We start from the raw sequence: 23,092 nt of genomic DNA on the forward strand, positions 1-23,092 counted from the left end.
CATCCACAATATCTCTTTGTTTAATTACTGCAAACAGTGTGAGCTTTCCAAATGATTTCCTGTAATATTTTGTATAGTGTCCCAAAGTTATTTTTCTGTAGACCATCTGCTGCGGCAGTAAGGTTTGGATTGGATTCAGAGAGCCTCACTAGCATGAACAAAATAAATTCCAGTTCAGCTTTAAGCCAGCAGCCCTTTCAGAAGTGTTGTTGTGTCATGAAACACGACTCTGTAATGTCAGTGTAGATATTATGAAGACTAAAGTAAATTTTTTGAATTTTGCCGTTTTTAAAATCTCATATTGTTTCGCTGACAACACATCACATCATATGGTGCTGTCAAGATGTGATTTACTAAACACCTTTGCACAAAAATGTAACAATTGTAACTGTAGTGCTATAGTTTTACTGGCTAAATTACAAATACACTGAATGCATAAATTGGTTTGGCAAGAAAATTACATCAAAAAAATATTCTGCATCTTGCATAAGAATCATAAAACAGCAGATGCAGCAGCCCAAGGAGGGCAGATGCCTGTCCAAGAATTTTCCTCTGGTTGCCATAAATATTATTTTGAGGTGGTGGGAGGAGGGTACTGCAGGTTTTTCGAAGTCAAGATGAGGGTCAAAATAAAAATATTTATAACACTGGGGAGTGCCTTGTTTTTAAAAAAAATTCAATATACCCCCCCCCCGCCACTCTACTAATTTCCATACAGTCCCAATACTGACTGAGCATTGGCCTGCACTTATTGAGGTCCATTCTGTCTGAGCCACAACAACAACCTTCACATCATCGACTCAGTGTTGTTGGCTACAGCAGAGGAGCAAAACAATACAGTATATTAAGAATATATCCAAATATTGAGCTGTATCCGAACCTGTTTGCAGAATCCATATCTCAGCTACCTCAAGGTTTACTGCAGTAGGGCAGGCCGGGGTTGAATGTGGGTTAGGAGGCATAATAGCAACTAGGTTTAACTGCACCAAATTAACCCTCACCTATAAATCCTTATCCCACACCCTCCAAGTGCTCTCTGCAAGCCTTAGGATTTACTGTAGTACCTTCAAGTATGTTGTTGTTGAAGCGCATGAGTGCTGCAGCAGCAAGAGTAAAAGGGGAATGCACTTTGGACATGTCAATTAGTTTTTAGCTAACATCCGTAGTCAAATTATTTCGTCTTACATGTAATTATTCTCCTTGGCAGTAGATGTTTTCTGCCCTGTAAACATGATAACTTGACAATTTGGGTATCAGAAAAATCACAACATTACTATATATTGTGGGAGAAGCTGGGAAGCTGTTTGGAAGTAGCAGTCTAGAAACGCTACTTAGAGACTATTGGACCCTAACCTATCTTGAGCTTAACATTCCAGCACTGAGTAAAAGATGTAGAGTGAATCAGAGGATGTTTTTCAGTGAGCCTTCGTCTGGAGAGAGGCCAAACAGTGGCTACAAATCCTTTATTCACCTGTGTGTTTCCTTTCTTCGCTTGCTTCTTTACAGGTGAAGATCAAAGAATATTTGTCTTGGGCTGAAATTCACAAGGTCAGGTTTATAATGTCACAGACTTTACCGACATCACTTATAGTTTTGCACTGTATGTACTATATTCTATATTTATAAGCCTGGAGCGAGATTGCTGTAATGACAGGACATGATCGCGTTAATCCAGCTGTGTATTCTATAGTCAACCTTTTCAGCTTCCACCAGCTCATAAAGAACTTTTTCATTTACCATTTAGAACCGTTTATATACTGATATTCTCGAGTTGAGTTGAGTTGATCTGAATATCAGTTTTGTCTGGGTTAAACTTTGACATACCTCTCCACCCAGTTCTTGTAGTTGGGGATGTCTTTAGCGTAAAGAAGCTTATTTGAAGGTGAGTCTTTTCCGAGTTTGTGTTCGGACGTTGAACAGGAGTCCATGAAGGTCTGGGCCACCACAGACAGACAGGCGTCCGTGATACTGTTCTTATGGATGTCAAATACAAACTGGGGGTTCTTGATCACGTTCACCCAGAACCGCAGAGGGAGACTAGAGAGGGCAAGAAAAATACAGAATAGGATTTTAATTTTTAATATAAACATTAATTCAGATATACAGTAATTAAATATAACCTGGTAAAAGCCTGTGTTACCATGCCCATTATGACAGCTGTCTTACACCATCATTCAAGGTGATTGAGTGCTTTACTTCCATTGCTTAATTTAATTGTTCATACTTTACTATTGAGACCAATATAGGGCTGTAAATAAATATCTCAGATTTTCCAAAAGCCCAACGTGATGCCATGAAATTGATCGTTTTGTCTGACCCACTGAAAGAAATGAAACAAATCCATGCATTTTAAAAGCTGAAACCAGACAATGTTTGATATTTTAACTTGAAAAATGACTTAAATATATACTTATAAGCCACCGAATGTATCAACATATTATTCTTTTATAGTTCATGTTAGAATGGGGTGCCATCTTGGAAACTGTATACATTTTCTATAATACTGTGCATCCATGGTAATCATTTTTTCAGTTCCTACAGATAAAAAGAGATGAACTCTCCCACTTACCAGTTACTCTTCCAGGTATGTCTTACGTCGTAGTCTGTGATGGAGTGTTTGTCAGCCTGTTCATCCAGGAAGTCAAACATGTACTTGATGGCCAATGGCAGCACACTGCCTCTGTGTGCTGTGCTGAAGATGGTCTCAAACAGGTCGTCCACAAACTTCTGTAACGTACCCTGAATGGCGGGGTGAGAAAAGAGAGAAAAAAGAGAATTTAATTTAATTTTAATCCTATTTATTTTTCTATGCTGTTGTTTGAATGGTTCTTACAACAGTTTTTTTTTTACATTTTTATTATGGAATGTAGTCTAGTGTGTTTAGTGTTTTTTTATCTGTAGTTTTGGATTTAACTCCTACAATTTGTAATCAGCGTTGGTTCATAAGAATGGGAGCACTCTACTTTCCATGTTTTTTGTGGATGAATAAATTGAACCTTGGAGCCTGAATACAAATTGCAAAGGCATTCGGTATAAACAGCACCATAACACCATAACTTGTTGTATTTTTTTTCTGTGCAACACTATGTGGTCAAAATGGTTTTGTGGTCTTAGACATTTAGGTTTTACATTATTATATAGAAGTATTTTCTAGGCAGATGTATCTGATTTCTTTTGAGATTTTAAAACAGATGATATTGCCTTGTTATGGCAACTCACTTTGACCGGAGTTTTTTTTTGTTTGTTTTTTTAATACTTATATTGATTTTGGTCATTTATATGTTGAACATGTTTGTGCTGCATCTCATGAAATCTCAGAGAGAAGGTAGAGCATGACAATAAACATAGTTTGTCACAGTGTTGTGGGACAGAATTTAGAGTCCCATTTCCAGCCACTTGTATCCACAGCACCTGAATGGGCCATAAGTGAAGTGTGTGCATTTTTAGTATGAATGGCCCCACTGGGAATCAACTTGATAAATCTGTCTCTGTGACTGCCTCTCTCTGCCCACTGAGCTCTGCGGAATCACGAACAGGAACCCCAGCTCTTGGACTGGGATGGTGCTTTCCTCCAATGACAATGCTTCAACATAATTATATCAAATGTAGCTAAGTGAATTTCCCTAACAGCACATTTGTTTCCCTGACTTCTCCATCTGGCAGAATCTATTACTGAGGAAATGTTTGGGGATTGTATTTAGCCAGCCTTCGTGAAATGGAACAGAAATGAATTCTGTCCCAGTCGTGGATCAAAGTACTGAAATCTACATAGATGAGACGCCTAGGCAGACAGACAAAGACAGACAGCCATTGAGAGACAAGGACAAGATAAGCTTCTCAATTGCATTTGCCTCTGTGTTTTTCATCATGCATGGCCAAATCTTCAATCCCTCAACAAATTACCTGTCTCCTGACACCTCCTGTATCTGCCTTCCTACACTCTGCACCACAAGCCCACCTTTTATTTATGTGTTTTTTCTTATTACGAGTGAAAATTGAAAAGCCAGCTCGCTTGTAGCTGCTGCCCATTGCTATATTTCCCTCCCCCTACTACAATTAGGACACAGTGAACTAATAGACACTGAAGGAGAAAAGGAAAGACACCTGGATTGGCTCTTACTGTATGTGTCTAAGATGGAGGGGATGGCTATGGGTCTGGTTATATTTGTGCGTGTGTGTGTGCCCGAGGTTCCTCAGGCGCGGGTTACTCCGTTGATGAAAAAGGAACTACCTTTCCTATCCAAAGATTCAGATTTCCTCTTACAAATTGAACTAGTATGGTTTCAAGAGCAGTCATTCCACTGAAATGGCAATGCTATCAGTGACAGGATGATAGTTCAAAGTGGCATAGCAATTCGAAGAGGAGTCCATATAGGTTGGGGCAGTATCACATAACTTTATTGCAGGGTGTTATTAACACATATTCAATGCCAAATGCATGAAATAGAAATAGGCCAATAGAACAGACACACCCTTATTGCAAAAAATATATCATGTTCAGTCAAAGGTAGTCTTAATCTAAGTAGTAGGCCTGCTGGCTGATTACTTTATGCTACACAATAGTAGAAATAATGTAATCTCAGCCTACTTAAGGCAATTGTGGGAGTTTTGGCTGAACAAGGCCTCATCAATTAATTTAGCGCATATAGGTGCAGTGGACATAATGATAAAGGTGTTTTGCAATCGAGAAAATACTGAGTTCCCTGCTGGGCTGAATAATTGTTCAGAAGCTGCACTTGCAGCAAACATACAGAGGTATTTGCGGGCCGCACTTGACAATAATAGGTGGATGTGTTCGAAGCTTCTGTATCATGACTGATCTCTGGTGGCATGTGTTGTGCACTACAATACATCACATTATTAGATCTAAATACTGTGGTATACCTATACAGTGATGCTGTCCAAGCCTAAGCTCAACCATCCTTTCTACTGGGCTACCCAAAGGATTGATGCTTGGTCCCCTTCCACCACATCCCTTGGTCTGATTATCCACTCAAATTTTTTTTGTTTTTTTTTTATACCACTGCTATGTTGATGATACCCAGCTCTATCTGTTCTTTTTGACCGACAACCCTACTGTCTCTGTGTGGTTCTCTGCCAGCTTCAGTGATTCCTCAAAATGGATGTTGGAACACCACCTTCAGCTCAGTCTCTCTCAGACTGAACTCCTAGTGATCCCGGACATCCCTTATGTTCAACACAACAGTAGTATCCAGCTCAGCTCTGCCTTGCTCTCTCTAACTAAGTCTGCAAGGGGCATCGTGACTGATGACTAACTTTCATTGAGCATGTTCTCTATTTGACTCCGCTATGCTGCTTCGCAGTATATAACATGAGACAGATCAGGTCTTAGCTGACTGAAACTACCACTCGATTCCTTCTTCTGACAGGGCTGCCGATGTGAACAGACAGCTTCTGTAAATAGTCCAAATTCTGCCGGCACATCTGGTCTTCAACCAGCCAGCGCACTTTTCATCACTCTCCACTGGCTCCCTGTTGCTGCTCGCATTCAGCTCAAGTCACTAATACTCGCGTAGAGTGAGCACTAGCATAGCAGCTGTTCACCTGAACTCCTTCAATCAGGTGTACAAGCCTTCTTGTTCAATATAACCACTTGTCTTTCTGTCAATGTGAGGTAGGAAATCTCCATCCAGTCTATTCTAGCGTGGTTTCAAAAAAAACATCTTATTTGCTTCGTATGTTACATACTTGTGTGTTGCTTAATCCACCTGAAACCCTATGGCACTTGTCAGGTGGAATTTGGGTATCAATGTTGCGGCACTTCTCCTTTATCTATTTGCACATTGCTTTGGACAAAAGCATCTGCCAAATGAATAAATGCACTTGTAAAATATATATACATTTACATGATTTATGATCTTTAACAGCTTAAATTTTGATGTTGCGATTTATTACATTTTAAGACCCAACTCAAGGACCTGCAGTCACTCTATTAGACACTTTATTAGTAGTTTCCTCTACCAATAAATACGTTAGGTGTATCACTCTGCTGATTATGCTGAAAAGATTCCATTCGTCTGAGTTTCAGTGGTGAGGTTTAGTGTCCCACTTTGCCTGGAATCAACTTTAAAAACACTTGTGGGTAGTTTACTCCTCTGTGTCTTACTTTTGTAGCTAGCAGCCTAGTCAGATAGATCTCAGAGACCATCTTGCTGCCTCGGTCGCCCTCCCTCTGGTCCGAGTGGTCGTGGTTCTTCACGAGATGCCACAGTTTGGTGCCACTCTCCAGGTCCGGGGTGATCATGGGCGTTCGGGATCGTAGGCTGTCTGGACTACTGGCTGTCCTCAGCATACTCTCTAAATCCAGACACACAAGACAGAATGATTTGAAATAATTATGTCAGCTTCCCGTAGAAACCTTGTGATTCAGTGAATGAAAAAAGGCCAATTTTCCATGTTAGGACCATTTTACCAGACCAACAATGACCCAAAACACAGTGTATTTCTTTAATATATCTCCCCCTCCCTTTTTCTCTATCATCTGTGCTGGTTTCATTATTCATGGTGTGAGTGTCAAAACTGATTAGAGCGAAGCAAAGAGATGCATATCTATGACTGTTCCATTTAGGGTTGAGGGGGGAGAAGGAACCAGGGAGTTGACATGCACGGGGGGGAGATGACTATCTGCTGTGTAGCTGTTGCTCCTGGGGAAGAAGGGATATGGAATGGATTGAAGAGGTAGAGAGATAAAAGAGTGAGATGCTGATGCATGCTGCAATCCCTTTATGTTTGCTGAAAGGGTGCAGAGAGGAGGGCAGCGAGTGAATGTGGGGGGGGGGATAAATGGACAGAGAGACAAAAAGGTCAGGGGAAAGAGGGGTGAAATAGAGAGTAATGGGAGAGCACAGGATAGAAAAGTGAAAGAGACTGAGTGGGGTGGTGTCTGGTACTGTTGTTGCTCTTGCCAGCAGGGTGCTGAGTGGCTTTGATTCCAAAACTATCACGGCTACTGGTGGCCACATTTACGTCTGTTCATCAACTCGTATACGCTCACACACACAAATCAAAGCACAAGCACACACCCACATGATCACATTCAAACCAAAAAGCAAAAATGAACATGCAACCACACAAATTCTAAAATTTATTTAGTGTTAAGCAGGTTGCTGTAGCTATGCGTTTTGGTAGTGTGAGATGATTAATGAAAAGGAAACCTTTGATTTTAGAAACTGAATTTACCTAAACTACATTTCTCTTCACTAATTTACTCAAACAGTGTAGGTTTTGTGTGATACACTGATCCAAACATTCCATTCTTATTCAAGTCAAGGTGCCCCCAAATAGATACTACAGAATTTGAGAAATTTGTTGTGAAATAAGATTTAAAGCAGCTCAATATTTCTATTTTAACACTGAATCACTTGACTACTTGAATGTGAAAGGGGTCACTTGTAGTCATGAACCCACAGAGACATACGACCTGAGTCTGCAGTTCTCCTCTTCTCAACGGAGCTCTTTTGTTTTGGTTTTCCAGCCTGCAACTGTTTTTTTTTTTACTGTTTTGGTTCAGTCTCATTGCTCTCATCAGCAAAGTTTGCAGCTGCACGAGGCAACGGTGTTTACATGACGGTTATCACGACTTCGTATCAGACAAGGGTCCAGTTTTTTTATGACAGAATAATTTATCTTCTACATAGTTTAATTTTCTCGTGAAGCATACCATAATGATACTGGGCCTCTGTCTATCTGTCTGTCTGACTGCCAGGTGTTCTCTTTCTCTCTCTTCTCTTTCACTCTGTCAGCTGGGGATTGAGGTGTCTGCTTTAATATCTGTCATTTATGGACTGCTTGGAAGTGGCTGTGGAATAGCCATGGCCTGGGCTGATAGCAATGGATAAAAGGATTGAAGGTGAAAGGGAAAGAAGAATGGAGCCCAATCGTGGCCACGGTAAACAAAGGGAAAGGCAGTGAGAGAATGGGAATCATTGACAGAATGATTTAAACAGGATCAACTGAAGAAGAGAATGGGAGCTTTACCGTATCTACTGAGGCTCTTGGTGAAGGTGGAGGAGTTGGAGATGTTATAGGCTGAGTTCTGCTTTGGCACCAGGGCGATCACTGAACCATCTGTTACCTGCACAACAAAACACACACCAAAATACTCACAGTATGACACCGAGTCAGCTGTCGACTCTTGCTTGTGCCTGTTTTGAGTGCACGTTAGTGTTTGTGTACCTGATAGTGAGCCAGTGTGTTGAGTCTTTTCCAGTCATTGTCAATCTTAGTTGTGACATCTTCATCTTGCAGAATGATTCTGGCCATCCGACCTTGACGCCATTCTTCGCAAGGAGGGAACAGAGGTTTAGAGAAACGAACACACAACTATTCACAACTGTGCAACTTGAAGACTTTCTGTATTTGTAGTAAATTTCTTTTTGCTGTGTATCTGATGTTAATATGTCTCTCATTGTACTCGTTCACTTCTTTAAGTAAGTAAATTACTGTATGTGTAATCACTTAAAGCTGCTCAAATCAATATTATTAGAATAATAATGGCTCACCAGACCCTGCGCTTCCCCTCAGCTCTATGGATCATTTTAGATTTTAACATTTTTCAGCTCATTGTTTTAGTTTTTAAGGCTTTGCGCCTTTTATTGTTCACTCTCAAGGCTCTCATCAAACGCGTTGCCAGAAGTGGTAGGCATCTGTTTTCAGCAAAAAGCTCTGATAAACCCACCGTACACTACCTGCTCATCACCAAATGGCACAGTTAGTGACTAGCTGGTGAATATATGTAACACTTCGCTGCTAAAGAGCCAGATATTTATTCTCAGGAATTGGTGGAGATGGGAACATGACTCCAAATTAATACTAATGTTACACTGTGTTTGCAGTATATGTAAATGAGCATTAAAAGGGGATAATATGTTAACTTTGTGTTTTCAGGTTGTTGCGCTGCCTCCAAGCAGCCAAATAAAATGAATTAATGCAAGTTTAATTATACTATCAACTGATTTGACTATCAACTGATTCTAGTCCTGGACTATAGTGATCATTGCAGCTTCAGTTTTTCACCCTTTTCCACAGAAAATCCAATAATCCTCTGTTATAGAACCAATAAATAATTGCCTTGTACTCCACATCCCTGAAGTGCAAGGTCACACTAATTTTGATAGATAATGTTCCCGTGCAAAGGCATACATAAGCGGAAATGAACTCGCGGCAATGTGGAGAGTTTGGATTTGAAATCTGCAAAGAGACTGAGAGCGTGATGAAGAGGAATAGTCGGAGTATGCACAGTGCTGACCTAAGTGTCTGATACAAATCTATACCCTCTCTTCAACTCAGACACATCCCCTATCCTGCCACTCTCCATTACCTCTGCTGTATCTGCCAGCATTAACTAGCAGTTCAGACAAATGCGGCTATGGCCCACCATCTTGGCCATCTGCATCTACATATCTTGTGTAATATGTTAAGGGGGGTGTGTTCAAGCTAAAACAGTGTGTTAAACTGCAGCATGTTCTCTCACCTACAGTAATTACACCTGTGCACATGTCTCACACAACTGGAATTTGCATGCATGTACAGTGCTGTATTACCCAGGTCCATATCAGAGGCCTTTGGCCTTTGTGAATAGGGGCTGCCCTTGTACACAGCATCGAGCAGCTTCTCTTTGACTTGAGTGATGGTGTCACAGTTCAGACACTTGACTGTCACCTCCGGGGAATTCTCATTCTCTGGGTTTACACAGTGCAACGTCTGGCAGAAAAACAGGGAGAAACAAATGGAAATGGAAAAAGATAAAAGAACTAAGGTTTAAGTAGGGACACTGCAGGAGCATTGCCAACTAGTGAGATGGTTAGACGATTGTTTAGGTGCATTTGAATGTACCTGTGAGCATTTTCACACCTAGTTTGTTTACAGCAGCTATTTTATAACCTGGACATTTTCCTAGTCCATTCAGACTGTTTGGGAAAATAATAGATCAGGATTCACACTTGGTTGCGGACCAAAACAACTATAGCAGACAACTAGCTGCTGACAACTAGGTTTGTCTGTATGTTTTAAATCCAAACCTGAAGTGATTTGCTTGGACAGACAATGTGATTAACGCTGAGCAGTAGTTTAGCCGGTTCACGGCCAGATCACATTCTCAGGCCAAACACAACTGATGCTGAAGCTTCATGTTTACCCTGGCAGAAATCCTGCCCCACAGCAGAATTCAGATCAGTTTAGGAAAAGGAGGGTCCCACATGTCTACTGCTGATTGCTTAGAGTTTGCTTTAAAATTTTCGTCATTGTCAAAAGTGACTAAAACTTTACAACTCATGCTGTGATTCACACCAAGGCAGACAGACACGAGCCTCAATACACAGAAGGTTCACTGACCAGTGTTTTGTAGTCAATCTGTTGCCTGATGAGCTTGTCTTCACTGAGGGAGTAGCGGGCTTCTCCTGTGATGGCGTCTATGGGTCCCTTCTCCATCTGCTGCTTGATGGCACAGTAAAGCATGAACAGAGGCTCCCCAGCACACTCCTTGTCAGGGGGAAAACAGAAAGAGACACGTTGCCAGCAGCTCAACCAAAAAAGTGATTTTATTTCTTTAAACAATAAAAACAGGCAATTCACAACAAAAAAAGCAAAGAGTAGAGAAAAATATGTCTCGGGCGTCATGACCCTCTGGTAGGGGAAAATATAGTACAATGTGTTGAAATACAGTATTTAATAGTAACATGGTGAATCAATTTAAAGCCAGGTTATGAAAACATTTGCAAAAACTCGCGGGAATATTTTAGCCTATCACAAATTATCGCCAGAGGTGCAAAATTTTGTTTGCAATTTTTTCAGTTTAGTGCGCTATTTACTGAGACTAGATGTAAATGAGCCCAGTTGCAGTCTTAACAGATTAACAGTGTCACTAAATAAGGTAATGGGCTGTTTTGACACACGTTGTGAATGTCAAGAGAGCAATGGACCTTACAAAAAAGTGTTCTCTGCTGCTGAACTTGTCATATTGGTTGGGGAGAAGACACATTTGCAACTGCAAGTGCGCATTCATCCAGAGGGCTATACATGAGGTAATATTAATTAAAAATTCTCAAGTCATCTTCAGCTACAGTGAGCCACTAAATGTGGGGAAAAATAAGCAGAAGGTCACTGTGCTAAAATAGCACGGGGCGCTTTGTTGCATTGCAGGCTTTTTTTTCTTGTGTTGCTGAGTGGAGAGCTCCGGTAAACTAACTTTAGGCATCTTTGAATTTGCATTTTTCTTTCTTTCTCACTCTGTGTGTCTCCCTCACTCCTTTTACACCTGCCTTTCCCTGGTGTAAAATCTTTAAATCAAATCTTTAAGTTAAATTTCAGACCAAATTTTCTCTGCTGCTCTGTATTATTAAAAGATTAAAAAACTAAAATCATAAAATTTTGTCTTTTAGCATGTCTTTTACTTGTGCTGTGATACTCTCTGGTCCATCTCATAACACTTTGCATCTATTTTCCCTCTCTCTCTATTTAGTGAAGAAGTATCACAGTCAGACTTTGAATATGAGTTTTTCATTGCGATCACACCGTGAAGTGACCGGTCAAACAAACTGGATTTGGCTTCAATTGGTACCAGATTTTCTAAACCAGATATTGAAATGGTCAGGCTGACACTGTAGGCAGATTCAAGCCTGTAAGATACTGACAGAAAGAAGGAGAAAAGTAGACACACATTTAAATATATACAGCCGAAAAGACATTTTTGCACCAAGTGGTGCAGTGCAGCAATGGGATTTTAGAAATCAGACCTTAAAATCTTCTTCAAATGATGTCTAAAAATGTGAAAGACAATGTGGTTTTATGTAAACATCTCTTTTCTTAGCTTTGTGTCTAGAGGACTGAAAGAATGAAAACAGCATTATATAATTATGTATAAATGTTTTCAGGTCTCTCCCATTGTTTTACATCTGAGAGCTTGTGAAACTAGACAGTGATGTTATAAATATGTTTCCAACTCTTCCCCCCATCAAAGACACTTGCCAATCAATAGTGTCATTAGTCATCACTTGGGCCCAAGGAAAACACTCCCGACTGAAGTAGCATCAGTTTAGAGGGGAGAGAGAGGACACATCACGGCCAGTACTCATCCTGACGAGAGTTTAATGATCGACTGTTGAGTGCTCAGGGAGATACTTCAGACTGTGTGTGTGTGTGTGTGTGTGTGTGTGTGTGTGTGCGCGCGTGCATGTGTGCGTGTGTCTGTTGGAGACGCATAAGGTCCAGAGGAGAACAGTGAAAAGTACTAATTTATCTGTCTCACCTTCAAGCACACTCAACGCTTTTTGTTTCTAACACACATTCCTCCTTTTTTCTGTCTTTTTTCCTTCTCTCTCATGTGACACCAGTTTTCAACCCTTTAGCATTTATTTAATTTTCCTTCTCTATTTTTCTTTATCTCTTTCTTTTACATTCACACAGAGACTATGTTCTTCCTCTGGCTACTTTGATTCTGTATATGATGCTAATCTCTTGGGTCTTAAGAACCATAACAGGTTACACCAGTAAATTATACGTCATGTCCGACTGAGGTAGTAGTTACCGGTTTTAGTCAGATAATGTCTGCCTTGTTTCATGCTATTTGATTCTGACAAAGGCTTTAAATTGTCCAGCTTGAGCAACCATATAAGTCGTTAGTCCCTACTCTCGGCTACGAGCCACAGGGGCGTACCAGTGGCAGGCATACTGGAAATTCATTGTCATGGTAACATTAATAAACATGCGGTTAAGGTTTGCGGAACGGACAAAGTTTGGTTAGGCTAGGGCACAAAAACTGCCTGGTTAGTCCTCCTGCGTCAACTAACTTTCTCTGTTCCTTCAGTCGTAACTTCTACGGCCACTAGAGGTCGACTGACAATAAAATGTAACTATGGCTCGTAATAAGCTGCTTGCACAGATGACCTACAGGCCTGTTTCTTACAGGCAGAGTCTCGTAAAAACTGTGCTTGAAAATACATCTCGATAACTAATGATCTTTACGCACGCTGCAGCCTTTGCTATGGAAACAAGACAGTGTATGAAATTTGTATGATGTTGTAAAGCCAGATGAGTGTGGCTCTCGTCATCTTGTTTGTTCCTCCTTAAGTAACTTTGAAGGTACCCTGTGGAGGTTTCGACTAGTAGTAGCACTATCAGCTTTGTGAATGTTTTTTACAAGGAAGAAAATGCACTCAGTACAACTTTTGGACCCCCAAGGATTTGCAGAGTGCGCTCTGTTGAAAAAAAAGTGAATGTAACCAGAACTTTTGTTTGTTTACAAGAAAACTCTTCTAACCTTTAAGGTTAGAAAAATCACCTATGTCAGTGGTTCCCAACCTTGGGCTTGGGATCCCCCGACAGTGTAATTTAGTAACATATCCTCATTACGTGAATGGGAAACACAATTTGTTCAGAAATCATGTTCTACAAAATGTATTTGCTCTTGCAAATTAACTGTATATGAATGTCATTTCTAGGAGAGTGGATTGCCTGCTACCAATGTCTTTTCCACTGTCTGCTTTAATTTCACCCTTTATCTTTTGTTACTTGAATGCTCATCCCTCCTCCATTTTCGCTCCTCTTTTTATGTTCCTTACACTATACAACCTTTTCCTCTTTAGCTCCTACCTCCTTCTCTCTCACCTCCTTCCTGCCTCTCCTTCCCTTTCGCCCTCCTCTTCTTAACTCCTAATTGTCATGCACCCCTCTATTCGTCTTCCCTCTCCCCACCACCTCTGACGCCCACCTCTAACCCCTTCCTCTCCTCTCTCCCTACTGACTGTCTCTCTTCCCTTCCTCATTCCAACGCCATAAGCTTTAGGAACCTTGTTAGCATCTGGGCCAATTAGGTGGGTATCTGCTAACTAGACAGCGCAAGCATACATCACACCATTACGCTTTCGCTTCAGCTTTCTGCTTTCATTGCTCGGCTGCTGGATGCTTGTCTACGAAATTTCCCTTTTCTACTCATACCGCCTTCATTAAAACTTCCTAATCGTAAGCCGATATTTACATTGTCAGGATATAATGATAGCTTTTGCTGTACAGGGAGATGAATAGGGTACATTGCTAACAATCAGTGGAAACTATAAATCAGCAATGCACAGGTCAGGGATACGGGATTTTCTATTATTTTGTAGGGAAATAAACAGAAAAAGTAAAAGTTGTGCTTTATTTTGACACATTGTGAGCACATTATAGATGTGTGCACTGTAATCACCCAATTTAATGTTGTTATCTACACTGCCTAACCACCCAACCCGCTACATTTTTCGATTAATATGTGACTATATTAATTATCACATGGCACTCATAATGTGATTAGGATTATAATGCCATATAAGGACAACTTCAAGTCTTACAATTTGTAATTAGAGTGTGGAGAGAAGGGTAACTACTGAGAGAGAGGGAAACATCAGAAACCATTTTCTGACTGGACTTTCTCTCTTTGAGGGGCTCTTTAGAAGTGAGCGACAGGAGGAAGGGAGGAAGGACAGTGAGGATGAAGGGACAGAGAGGGGGACAGCATGACTGACATTGCACCCCCTGGAAAGGAAAATGACCTCGAGGCAGAGAGGAGACTGACTGCGGGATAATGACAAAAGAAATGACACAGATGAAAGAGAAATCAGAGGAAGAGAGGAAGATGTGAATGTGTCAGCTACAAGAGTGAAATTATTAGACCGGCGAAGAACTGTGGGCAAAAAAAGGGACATTAAAAGAGCTGAGAAGAGAAGAAACACGTGCTGCTGTAAGGTTTTGGTTATCAATTGTATGTGCAATGCACGAGTAAGGCAAGAAAATATGTGGCCCAAACAGGAAAATCCTTTTAATAACCTCAGTGAGATAAATGCAATGGATAAATAACATAAGCCAGGGGCACTTAATAAACCTCTCCAACACACAGGCTGTATAAATGCACTTAAAAACAATATAAATCCACTTTGCAGGATGACTATTATTTAGTGCTTAAAAGATACAGCAAACAGACTGAACGAAGATTTTATGTGATTGTGCCTTACCTTGAGGAACTTATACAGGAGAAATGTAAACCAGTTGGTCAGCATTTTCTCAGCCACAGACTCCGTTCTGGCACACAGAGGAAAGGAAGAAAAAATAACACAACATTAAAAAGAAAAGTTACAAATTAACGAGTAACATGATTATAAAACAAACAATTTGCGTGGCTGATAGAGTTTTTGGATCTTTAATTTCCTCTTAATTTTCCTAGGACGTTTCTTGGAAAGATCTACCTAATTTGGTACTAATTCCAAGGACAATAGAGATAAGGTTTCGTTAGAGTTTAGTTGTGTTGAGTTGAGAAGCAGCTGCTGATTTCCGGAAAAAGAACTGGTTCTCTTAAACCAGTGGATAGCAGCCTTCTTGTCTTGTGAGCCCGTAAAGCAAGGTAGTGGCCTCAGTGTGGACATGAGCTGTGAGCATGTCATTTGAAGGATTGTTGTGGCCCTCAAGAGGTAAAAGTATCCTTTTGTTTTTCTTCAACAGAAACAGCCAAGTATCCTCTGATCCCCTGGTTGGGAACCACTGATTTAAACCCAAGTAAATATCAATTCATTATTCATTTTTTACTGGGAATGTTACTCTCTATACAGTCTATGTTGAATTGCACGCTTGGCTGTGACCAAATTTCACATTTTTGTACGTTTACCTGATCTGCTGTGCTCTGACTAAAAGACTCTCTGAGTGGAATTAATGAGAATTTATTTATTACAAATAACGTATCAACAAAATACATGTTTTTTTCCAGCAAATATCTTGGAAATTTTTTAGAAAATTATAGACCCATAAAATAAAGCACTATAACTCTGATACGGGATCCTTTAAGGGGAAGTAAGGGCAGGCCGGACTAGCCCAGGTTTCTGCTTTTAATTTGACCTCCCAACACAAGTCTGCTCACACCTCATATGAAGTCTTTGTCTAGATCTGTGGTGGGATCGATCTTGCCTATCAAATATTATACCTAATGCTTTGGTAACAATGACTATGATTCTGTAAGAATCTCTCATCGTGTGTTTTTTTATTTTCCACATCACTAAAGCTGTTGTTGATCAGAGCTTTATTATGCTGTCTCATTTGCGGAGGGAGAAGTCTTTAAATTAGTTCTGAACTTTTATCTGAACCTTATTCATCTTCATCACGCACCACCGTGACAGAAGATAGAACGACAGTATAGTAAACCTGTGCCGTTGGGTATCTGTATGCTGGAGTACATTAAACACCTATGATACTACTCAAGTACAGTGGTTTGGAAGAACGAGCTGTTGGAGCGGATGACCAGATAAAGAAATCCACGACAAGCTGATGTCAGCCCATCATGCAAGTAGAAAGGACAGTCTGACACTTAAACTTTTGTCTCATAGGGATTACTTTTACATATGTTTACCTTAAGGCCACATTTAATATGAACATCCGACAATGTAACGTTACATATATGAGAGAAAATAAGGAAAAGCATAATAGGTCCCCTTAAAGGTATTAAATTAAAAAGCTCTGAAAATGAAAGTAGAAATCAACTTGAGTAAAAAAAAAAAATGTAGGCTACATATATTGTATACTTACATTAAGTTAAAGATAAGAGATTATTAGATTCCACTAAATTCCACTATGATGTTTTACAGTGTAGTCTATATTTGTTCCCTGTCTCTCCACATGTTCCTCACCTCCGGAGAAGCAGTTTGGGATGGTTTTTGCTCTCCAGATTTCTGTCTATCAGGTCGGACAGCAGCTGTTTCAGGACTCCGGTGGCGTACTCCATCTCCCCCTGCAGGGCCGTCATGATCAGAGATGCCACGTTGCCTCTGTCCCGCATTGAAAAGGACCTGGGAAAACATGGAGTCTCTTTAATAAAATGAGATCTCTGTCCCCAGCTTTTGTTGAGTCACATCTATAGCTGCTCATCAAAACATGCGCACCATCAACCTCATAATAGTTCATTTAACCTTTAATGTACATTAAACCTAATTAAATGCTGTTATAACTCTTTTTTGCCATAAACCGTCTGACTAAGTGCTTTATGGTAATTTTAGGTAAATGTTTTAACTCTCTTTATGAAATTGCCCTTATTGTCCTAATCCAAGGGAAAGGACAGCCTTTCATGTCATATTTGTGAATTAAAGTATATGATAAAAGCACACTGTCAAAGACAGTTTTTTTTGTGGCTAAAACATGTTACCCAGTATTTAAAAGTGTAAGTAAGCTGTTTATTCCAAAATAAATAAATGAATTACATATAGATAAAAGCAGCATGAAGCATACAGCACACAGTTTAAAGCATTAAGTGCACCATATATTTCACTTAGTTGTAGTAGGTGTCATCCTGAACTAAACTGCTCTCAACTGCTACACTGACCGTCCCGCATTTACGCGATCCTATTCCCATAGCTGCAAATATTCTAAATGCTTTTACTTTGCTTTTATGTTATTTTCAAAAGCAGCTGATGTTGTTTATTAAAATTGTTGGAATTTGGAAAACTCAAACTAAAAAGAAAGAAAGAAAGAGATAAAGAAAGAAAGAAAGAAAGACCTCTGTGCCTCCAGGGTTCGTATGAACGTCAGCAGGAAGTGCTTCTTTGTCAGCAGCTGGCCAAACAGCGTCAGTGCCTTCTCAACATTTGCCTGGACCTTAAGAAAGATACAGAGAACGATGAGTTACGACAGAGACTGCTGGGAGTATAGAGCAGTTTTCTATATGTAAACATTTCCGTTCTTTATCGAGGAACATGTCATTTTTTTCCTCTGTACAAAAAAAAAAAAAATCTGCTGCCTTTTATGATCCTCAGTTTTAGAAAGAATCACATGATCCTACAATGACAAGTTACAACGGGGTATTTAAAGTTTGAGCTTCACAGTGCAGAGTGATGTATGTGCCGACTTTGACACTAACAAGCTGTTTTTACAACAATCTGCTGAAGAGGGAAAGTTTCTCTGTGATCAGTTTAAATCCCAGTTTAAGATGTGTTTGTATGGACATGAATTTGTGACATCACAACAGTAAGTGTGACATAAAGACCTGGATGACCAGCAACTTCCTGCTATGAAACTCAGATAAAACCGAAGTTATTGTACTTGGCCCACAACACCTCAGAAACACATTATCTAATGATATAGTTACTCTAGGTGGCTTTGCCCTGGCCTCCAGCACCACTATTATGGAATCTTGGAGTTCTCCTTGATCAGGATAAGTCCTTTAACTCCCACATACAACAAAGTTCAAGGAGTGCCTTTTTTCACCTACATAACACTGCAAAAAATCAGGCACATTCTGACACAAAAGGATGCAGAAAAACTAGTCAATGCATTTGTTATTTCTGGGCTGGATTATCTTAATTCCTCATTATCAGGTTGTCCTAACAAGTCTCTAAAGACTCTCTAGATGATGAACGCTGCAGCAAGAGTACTGACAGGAACTAGGAAAAGAAATCACATTTCTCCTGTGTTAGCTTCTCTGCATTGGCTCCCTGTAAAATTCAGAATAGAATTTGAAATCCTCCTCCTCACCTACAAAGCCCTTTATGGTCAGGCACCATTGTATCTTAAAGAGCTCATAGTACCTATTACCCCACTAGAACACTGCGCTCCCAGAACACAGTCTTACTTGTGGTTCCTAGAGTCTCCAAAAGTACAATAGGAGGCAGAGCCTTCAGTTGTCAGGCTCCTCTATTGTGGAACCATCTTCCAGTTTGGGTCCTGGAGGCAGACACCCTCTCCACGTTTAAGAGTAGGCTTAAAACCTTCCTCTTTGATAAAGCTTACAGTTAGGGGTGGCTCAGGCTTGGCTTAAACCATCCCCCAGTTATGCTGCTATAGGCCTAGACTGCTGGGGGACTTCACATGATGCATCGATCTCCTCATTCCTCCTCTTCCTCTACATCTGGACACAGTCATATCCCATCAGTGCTCGTTACTAACTTGACTCCTTCTCTCTCCTGTAATTTTGTGTTTTCTCGTCTCTTTCCTTTCTCCTCCTGTCGCTTTCTGCAGGTATTTCTGCCCCTGGTGCTGCAGAGTCTGGATCTGTGACTGTGGGCCACCTACTGCCCCCATGATCCTGCTCAACACCCACCGCTTATTATTATTATTATTATTATTATTATTATTATTATTATTATTATTATTATGATTAGTCTTATTATTATTAGTCGTCTTCTTCTTCTTCTTCTTCATCTCTATGCGGAACCTGCATGTGTATGGTTCTGTTCAAGGTTTCTACACATTAAAGGGAGTTTTTTCTTGCCACTGTCGCCAAGTACTTGCTCATGTAATCTCTGTAAATAATATTATATAGAGTGCGGTCTAGACCTGCTCTATAATAAAAGTGCCCTGAGATAACCCCTGTTATGATTTGGGGCTATATAAATCAAATTGAATTGACCTGTGGTGTAGAAACTTGAAGCCTCCAGTGTACACACACAGAGTTTACAGTGAAGTAGCAGGAGACATCTTGTGTCCACTAGATAAACTGATGAAATTAAATTACTTCATTTGTTTATTTTTCAATGAGTATGAGGGAGTAGATGTTATTTTAAGAATTTTAACTAGTTAATTAAACTTAGCAAAGACGTAGAAAAGCCACAAACAAGTTATCAGTCAAAGCACTTTTAAATTCTTAGAACATGTCTGGAGGGGATCTTTCAGGCTTGTTTGTAAGGCTTTACAACCCCTCGCCTCCCCCCAACCCAATATCATGGGCATGGACACCCATGTGAAACTGGTGTGTGCGCAATCAAAGGCCAAATATTGAAAATAACATAGAGGATAAATATATATATATATATATGCATAATAAAACTATGACTCAGTCTGAACAAAGAGAGATTCTGAGAACATCTGCAAGCACCGTATGATGAGCTGAGATTGGCTTTCAAACAACAAGGCAAGACTGATTGGCTACTCTCTCTCCCGCTGCAGACAATTTGACATAATTGTCTTCTTGACTTCAGGGGGTGGATGGCTCAAAGCATCCTCTAGTTGAAAATCGGTAAGACGAGATTTTTAATCACTGGTCCTGACCAATGACCACGCACATTAGCAGTCTGGGCTCCCTGTGTACTCACACATTGTTTTTCTCTGTGGCTTTAGCTTTTTTCCTGACCCCAGTTTGTTATTACACTTTTGCAATGTAACAACGTATGTAAATGCCCCATTTTGATGGCTCAGGTCTTCGGACTTTTTTTCTCACCATGTTGCTGACTCAGTTATAATACTTGAAAGCCCTTGACCGAATCTTTTAATAACGCTTCAACAACCCGCTGTCACCGGAAACTCTGGCTTTTTATCTGTTCAAGGAACTTTCTAAAAATGTCCAATCAGACTGCCCTGAAGCAGCCCAGCATGAGAGAGATTCTTCTGTCAGAGGAAGGAGGAGGAGATGGGGGGAGGAGGGAAGAAGCATGGGGGCATAGCAGGACAGTGTGTGTGTGTCAGGGTTGGTGACAGAGGTGCGCCCTGCTTGTTCCAGTGGCTGGCACTTGTCACTACTCATCAACAACACACTAAACTCCCTGAAGACGCTTCACTGTCGCTCACACGCTCTGTCTTCCTCATCGCTCTAATTCTCTCCCTCGCACTTATTGTTGACTGTTTCACATCACTGGTCTTTCTTCTATTTTAATTTCCCCACCTCTTTTTTCGTTGTGCATCTCTGTCACACATACACATGCACAAACACACATCATTTCCACCTCCCTCTTTCTCTCGCTTTCTTTTGTCATCCTTTTGTACCACTGTAATATCTATTCTCTCTCTCCTACGATGTACCATTATAAAGTGTCTAGGCCTCTCTCTAAAGTGCTAAATGAGATTCTCTGACCTCCAGGGTGGATGCTGAGTGTGATGTGTCTGTGTGTGTGTTTGAAAAGAGTGAGTCAGAGCAAGAGAGAACGAGAAAGAGACAGATGGAAATACATGTACACACAGTACTGCACAGGCAGAGTCTTTACTGAATTTTGAGAAGGGTACATCCAGCTATCTGCAAAACTGTGTATGTGTGTACATGTACTGCATGTACTGCATGTGTGTATGTGTGTGTGTGTGTGTGTGTGGCTGTGTGTGTGTGTGTGTGTGTGTGTGTGTGTGTGTGTGTGTGAGTGTGTGTTTGAGGGAGAGACAGAGAGAGGGAGAGGGAGAGAGAGAGACAGAAAGCATAACTGGTGTGTGGTGTGGGTGTCTAGCTTAGGGGACGGAGCAGTCACACAGAGCAATAAAGCTAGGAGCATTGGTTTACACATGCCATTGGATTATGCCAGCAACCCCTGCAGGATATACAGAGGGAAAGAGAAGGAGGCCTAGATATAACTATAAAATGTTTAAGATCCCTTTATATCTCACGTCAAGTCTCCAGTACAAATCTTGATCTATTACACATGCTACAACTTGAACACATGTATGGTAAATCCTCATACTGACTATCATTTGCCAAAAACGGAGAAAATTAGACATTTCAAGGCCTCTTAGGCTGACAGGTTCATCAAACCTGCAGGGCATGCTCATTCAAAACCATGTGCATGACAAATGGGCAAAAAACAGTTGAATGCTGATATTTAGGTTTCTTTATAAACCTATAAAACTTCAGGCTTAAGACTCAAGATCAGTAGCAGGTTTGGAATAATAGTCCTTGCACCTTGTGCCTGACCAAGATGAACAGTTTTATAGAATAGAACTGGAAAAAATGCAACCCAAGGAAGCGCTGGGTTCCAATTGTCAGTTCCATTTTCGATCCGGGTCCCGTTCTTTTTTTTTTTCTTTCCTCGCACTTTTTTACTAGTTGTAAGAGGGTAGCAAATTCTCATTTTTAGCCAGTGCTATTCGCCACTCTCACCGGTTAAATGACAAACATCCGTGGAGGGAGATTACATTAGCTTACCTGTAGCTTATGCCATCATGGCTATAATAAAACAAATAACTGTTGCAATGTGTACTCCAAGTTGTATGAACTCAGCCAAAGGTTGTTTTTGGCTGAACAGATACTGTACAACACTCTGCAACACCACTCTACAAAAGTGTACTGGCTGTGTATTTTTGTACCTCAAAAGCCCAACGGAGTGGTGATCATTATCTCTTGGGAGATGACATGATGTGATGTGATCTGGTATGATCTACCAGATCACATCATGTCAGCATCAGCAGTTCCCTAGTTAAACTTTAATGCATATAATGTCAATTCTTTAGGCTTAATAGCTTAATAATGTTGAATTGGGACGTTGAGTGTTTGGTAAAAGTATCTCATGAAAAATTAGATGTAAGAAGCAGGCTACCCTTACTATTTTAATACATTTAATCGACATTTCACACTCTATGCTGCTCATCTCATTTTCAGGGTTGTATCTATAGGTCGTGAACATTAATTAGCCTACCAGTGAAAACTAGTGTTTTTGGTGTCTCAGACATTAAAAGATGATTGCAGAACTTAATTAAGTGTTTGAGTTTTAGTTATCTATAACTTTATGAATGTTGAAAGCTAAACCTAATTAAATCTAATGAGGGATTTGCAAGGATTTAGATCTAATAAGCAAGTTTGATACTAGATTTGTATGCCATAAAATGCTGCTGAACTGCACCCTAACATGAAATTATGTCACAAAACTTTATATGAGTCTGCAAAAGCATCAAACCAAATACAAAGGAAGGAAAATGTTGACTTTAAATACATTTGCCCCTTTGCTACATTCCCGTTGGGGAATACTCTCCAACTACTCTGTATTCTTTCATATTATACATATAAGTAGTTTTAAGTTATAGCTTTATAGTCTCGGCTGGAAACCATAATTGGCTTTTTTCCTGTATCCAAGGACAATTCTTTCTGTGTTCAACTAATCACTACTGTTCCTTCTAGCCAAAAATAGCAGAGGATAAATCACTAAGAATGAATCAAAAAAGGCAGAAATGGCAGCTATGAAAGCCCAGAGGGTTTTTTTTTTTTCCTAGGAATATAAATCTACTTTCTGGATTAGAATGATTAAATGAAGCTGTAAAAGGTCAAACAAATTATTCCTTGACTCCAAAAAGTCAGTGTTCCAATCAAAGTCAATGGAGCAGCACCAGATTCTACATCTTAATGATACTGCTGATTACAAACTTGGCTTTTTGGTTTCTA

At 40.2% G+C, this 23,092-nt stretch overlaps 1 protein-coding gene across 5 annotated transcripts in view; it reads right to left on the reverse strand.

Moving 5' to 3' along the window:
* Window positions 1–23,092, reverse strand: part of LOC120804386 (plexin-A1-like) — a 302,292-nt gene that overhangs the window by 4,550 nt on the left and 274,650 nt on the right. For 3 of the 5 annotated variants that reach the window (XR_005709443.1, XM_040153824.1, XM_040153823.1), the window contains exons 23-32: window positions 17,525–17,622; window positions 16,662–16,820; window positions 15,003–15,069; window positions 10,354–10,500; window positions 9,564–9,723; window positions 8,197–8,300; window positions 7,999–8,095; window positions 6,128–6,318; window positions 2,570–2,739; window positions 1,825–2,037 (exon numbers count right to left, since the gene is read on the reverse strand). Coding sequence is in view for 4 of the 5 variants with exons in the window: in XM_040153824.1 (XP_040009758.1) it covers window positions 1,825–2,037; window positions 2,570–2,739; window positions 6,128–6,318; window positions 7,999–8,095; window positions 8,197–8,300; window positions 9,564–9,723; window positions 10,354–10,500; window positions 15,003–15,069; window positions 16,662–16,820; window positions 17,525–17,622 (1,406 nt within the window). In the remaining variant the exon portion in view is untranslated. Of the gene's footprint in view, window positions 1–1,471; window positions 1,535–1,824; window positions 2,038–2,569; window positions 2,740–6,127; window positions 6,319–7,998; window positions 8,096–8,196; window positions 8,301–9,563; window positions 9,724–10,353; window positions 10,501–15,002; window positions 15,070–16,657; window positions 16,821–17,524; window positions 17,623–23,092 lie in introns of those variants that run through there. The other 2 variants (XM_040153825.1, XM_040153826.1) reach the window with 2 other exon arrangements.

This window comes from Xiphias gladius, chromosome 18 (genome assembly GCF_016859285.1).
Source record: "Xiphias gladius isolate SHS-SW01 ecotype Sanya breed wild chromosome 18, ASM1685928v1, whole genome shotgun sequence".
In the NCBI taxonomy this organism is placed as follows: domain Eukaryota; kingdom Metazoa; phylum Chordata; class Actinopteri; order Istiophoriformes; family Xiphiidae; genus Xiphias; species Xiphias gladius.